This window comes from Sitodiplosis mosellana, unplaced genomic scaffold (genome assembly GCF_009176505.1).
Source record: "Sitodiplosis mosellana isolate CC-2019 unplaced genomic scaffold, AAFC_SMos_1.0 Smas_scaffold_263, whole genome shotgun sequence".
Lineage (NCBI taxonomy): Eukaryota > Metazoa > Arthropoda > Insecta > Diptera > Cecidomyiidae > Sitodiplosis > Sitodiplosis mosellana.
This window is the reverse complement of record NW_022595505.1, coordinates 28-1,880: the sequence shown is the minus strand read 5'-3', so window position 1 is coordinate 1,880 and position 1,853 is coordinate 28. Positions and strand designations below refer to the sequence as shown.

The following is a 1,853-nucleotide window of genomic DNA, read 5'->3' as shown; positions in this document are numbered from 1 at the left end:
TAGAGATTACGAGAGATTACTTAAAATTCATGTGAGTTCGTAGTAATAACACTAGGTACACGTAGTCATGACACTAGGTACACGTAGTTACTGACAGTTCAAGGCTTATGTTTACACATACTGAAATAATACTACACATCTTGTAGCAAATTCTCTTTCTCAGTGATTGTCTTTCCATGGAATAATATGCCGGCTATATTTCGGCTTTATTAAGAAATGTGGACATTCCCTTAACAATGGGCATTGTCCGGAGCCAATCTGGTGACCCCAATACAGAATCTCGTTGATTTCGTATGGAATGGTCGTTTTGTTTCGTGAATGCATAAAAATTGCATTTCCCATAGTTTCGGTTGTTGGAACGAATATTTTCTAAGTTTTTTACAATGAAATAACGGGGATCTTAAATTTTGAGACTGCAGTTATAATTTCTTGCTTCAAAATTCCACGCTGGATCTTGACGAGTAGTTATCATTTCTTCAAATACTTCCTCATTATTCTAAGATCATCAATGAAATGACCTAAGCTAACGAATATTTTCTATATTCACAGAATTGAAAGAAGCGTTCGACGCCGAAGCTCAGGAAATTCTGAAACCACGTCTATTGTTAACCGCTGCAGTTCCGGTGGGACCAGATAATGTTCGAGGTGGTTACGATGTTCCAGCTGTAGCCAGCTATTTAGATTTCATCAATTTGATGGCATACGATTTTCATGGCAAGTGGGAAAGAGAAACTGGACATAATGCTCCATTATTCGCACCTTCTTCAGATTCTGAATGGCGCAAACAATTATCTGTAGACAATGCTGCGAAACTCTGGGTTAAACTAGGAACCCCCAAAGAGAAATTAGTAGTTGGAATGCCAACCTATGGACGAACATTCACATTAACAAATACCATGAAAACAGGTCCGAACGCGCCAGCATCTGGAGGTGGGAAACAAGGAGAATATACAAAAGAGGGGGGTTTTTTAGCCTACTATGAAATTTGCGAATTGCTTTTGAATGGCGCTATTTACATATGGGATGACGAAATGAAAGTTCCATACTTGATTAATGATGATCAATGGGTTGGATTTGATGACGAAAAATCGATCCGCTATAAAATGAAATGGATTAAAGAAAATGGATACGGAGGAGCTATGGTCTGGACTATTGATATGGATGACTTTAGTGGAAATATCTGTAGTGGAAACGTGAAATACCCATTAATTGGTGCCATAAGGTAAAGTTGAAATACTGTCTTTATGATAAAAATCTATGAGAATAGTTTGAAAATTTTACCCTCGTGGAGGAACCTCTGAACGTGCACCTCGGGTCTGACTGGACCCCTAAATATTTGTATGCATTTGAATGGGAATGAGTCATGCCATCTCATTTTTGACGAAACTGATAGGAGTTAAGTGACATGTGTCTTCCGCGAAGTTGTATGGTAGGTCAAACATTAGGTACATATAGACCTCCGATTGTTTGATGCAATCCGAATGAATTTGAATTTTTGCTAAATTCAATTGTGATTTTACTCGCGAGTGTAAGCCACAATCGATTCTTTGCCTCGGCATCACGAAATTTGTTGTACAAAATCACGTTGGTTTTCACGAATTCGGTAATTTTTTCTCGACACTGCGCCTTCTTGACAGTTCTCATATAAATGAGCCCAGAAGCGCCAACTGGTGCAAGAACATGTAATACAACCGTTGTATACCAATAGTATTAAAAGCTTACACGTTGGGTATACTGTTATTGACTGTTTTGAATAGTAGTTCTTTCACATAAAAACATAAAAATCTGCTTGCATTACACTGATATCTCTCTTATTCCATTGATATTTTTTCCAAAGGAGAAAAAAAAATATT

General features: G+C 37.6%; 1 protein-coding gene across 1 annotated transcript; it reads left to right on the top strand.

The window, feature by feature from the left end:
• Nucleotides 1–539: 539 nt before the first annotated feature.
• On the top strand, nucleotides 540–1,226 carry LOC129570833 (acidic mammalian chitinase-like; the record flags this gene model as incomplete). The annotated part of the gene is made up of 1 exon (XM_055450554.1): nucleotides 540–1,226. A coding segment is annotated over one exon (687 nt), but the record flags the coding sequence as incomplete, so codon positions are not given.
• Between the last annotated feature and the right edge of the window lie 627 nt (nucleotides 1,227–1,853).